This window comes from Austrofundulus limnaeus, unplaced genomic scaffold (assembly GCF_001266775.1).
Source record: "Austrofundulus limnaeus strain Quisiro unplaced genomic scaffold, Austrofundulus_limnaeus-1.0 Scaffold1530, whole genome shotgun sequence".
Lineage (NCBI taxonomy): Eukaryota > Metazoa > Chordata > Actinopteri > Cyprinodontiformes > Rivulidae > Austrofundulus > Austrofundulus limnaeus.
This window is the reverse complement of record NW_013953932.1, coordinates 70,607-72,124: the sequence shown is the minus strand read 5'-3', so window position 1 is coordinate 72,124 and position 1,518 is coordinate 70,607. Positions and strand designations below refer to the sequence as shown.

Sequence of the window (1,518 nt, the reverse complement as noted above, 5' to 3'; positions counted from 1 at the left end):
GTTGTCCTGTTTGGTCTGTTTCTGCTCCTCCATGATGTCACAGACACTACCAGTGGATGGGATGGGCGGGGCTCACTAGTGTGTGAATCCACCACTGCGCCAACTAGTGGCAGTACAAAAATGCATACTGGTGTTCTCCCATTCACATGTCATTCTAGTAGCTTTAAAACTGCTGTGTAAGGTTCAGACCCTTTGAGACACACAGAAAATATAAATGTTGGCAGCCAAAGGAAGTGGTCATGGCAGCTTGATGAAGTTGGACTTGGTACAGTTGTTGTATAATTATCAGTTTTATACTGTTGTAGTAGGCTGTGCTTAACGAAACCTGACAGATGAGCCAGCTATAGTGTCACCGAACATATGCATGGTCTGGTATCACTCTGGTGCACGAGGACACTTTACCACTGCTTGCAGTTTTAATTTCACATGAAATCCCATTCTTGACTTTGTCAAACAGCAAATTCACCTGCATAACTAGGTCTGAAGTAAATTATGAATGACAGAAACTGGACAGTTTAGTTTCTAAACCTGATAAAGTTCCACTATTGTTTTTACCAATATAATAACAGTGTTGTAAAAACTTTGTCTTGTAATCTGATCAAAACACGTTCAGTTCTCTTTGTTCTTTGTGTTCAGGTACAGGTAGATTTCCTCGTCACTGGCATTTTTTGCAGCCACTGAACCAGTAAGAAATACGTTTGGACTTACCTATCTTCTTACAGCGTTCCTCTCCTCTGTTGTGCATGATAATGGGTGAGTAGATGAAGGGACTTGCTGTGGACATGTTCTGTCCCAGCAGGCCTTTCACTTTGTGTGGTCGCAAACCCACGGGCAGATCAAGGAGCTTCACTGATCTAGATTTAAMGTCAGACAAAAACACAACAAGGTCATCACAAGCCTAAGAAAAAAAAAAGAGTAAAGAAAAAAGTAACATCTAATATTTGGTCCACTGTTCACAGTAGGTTATTTAAAACTGCTAGTGATGAATATGCAAGGCAACGTTTGAGATTTATAGCAAAGTCCATGAGATTACACATCTTATACTGGATTCCACTGAGTGTCAATTCTGTGATTCATCTGCATTTTCAGCACTGCAGAAATCATAGGACCCAAAATATCCAGGACCTTTTTTTTTTTACACAACTGGGATATTTTTCCACATACCCCTGTATGTTCACGTACCCGTGGTTGTGAATCACTACCAGAGGGGTCTGTGTATACTCATAGTTTAATATGCATGTCAATAGATTATATGAGATTTTTGGTTTGTGTGTGTGTTGTGTTCAAGCACATGTGCAGAATGAAAATAGAAATTCTTGTGCTGTTGGTTTGTAGAGAGGGGTCATGATTGTTTGTGTGGGTGTGTGTATGTGTGAGAGAGAGAGAGAGTGAGAGAGAGGGGGGAATGTAAATGATGAAACATGTTTCTATATTAACATATAAAACTTACTTTTTTAATTCTTTAAAGGTGATATTATGTGTTTCTCAGGCATATATTTAAATACTATACCATAATAA

General features: G+C 39.2%; 1 protein-coding gene across 2 annotated transcripts in view; it reads right to left on the bottom strand.

Moving 5' to 3' along the window:
• Positions 1 to 1,518, bottom strand: part of trappc9 (trafficking protein particle complex subunit 9) — a gene marked incomplete at its 3' end in the record, with an annotated part of 81,163 nt that overhangs the window by 29,022 nt on the left and 50,623 nt on the right. For both annotated transcript variants that reach the window (XM_014032758.1, XM_014032759.1), the window contains 1 exon segment: positions 709 to 854. In XM_014032758.1, coding sequence (XP_013888212.1) covers positions 709 to 854 — 146 coding nt within the window.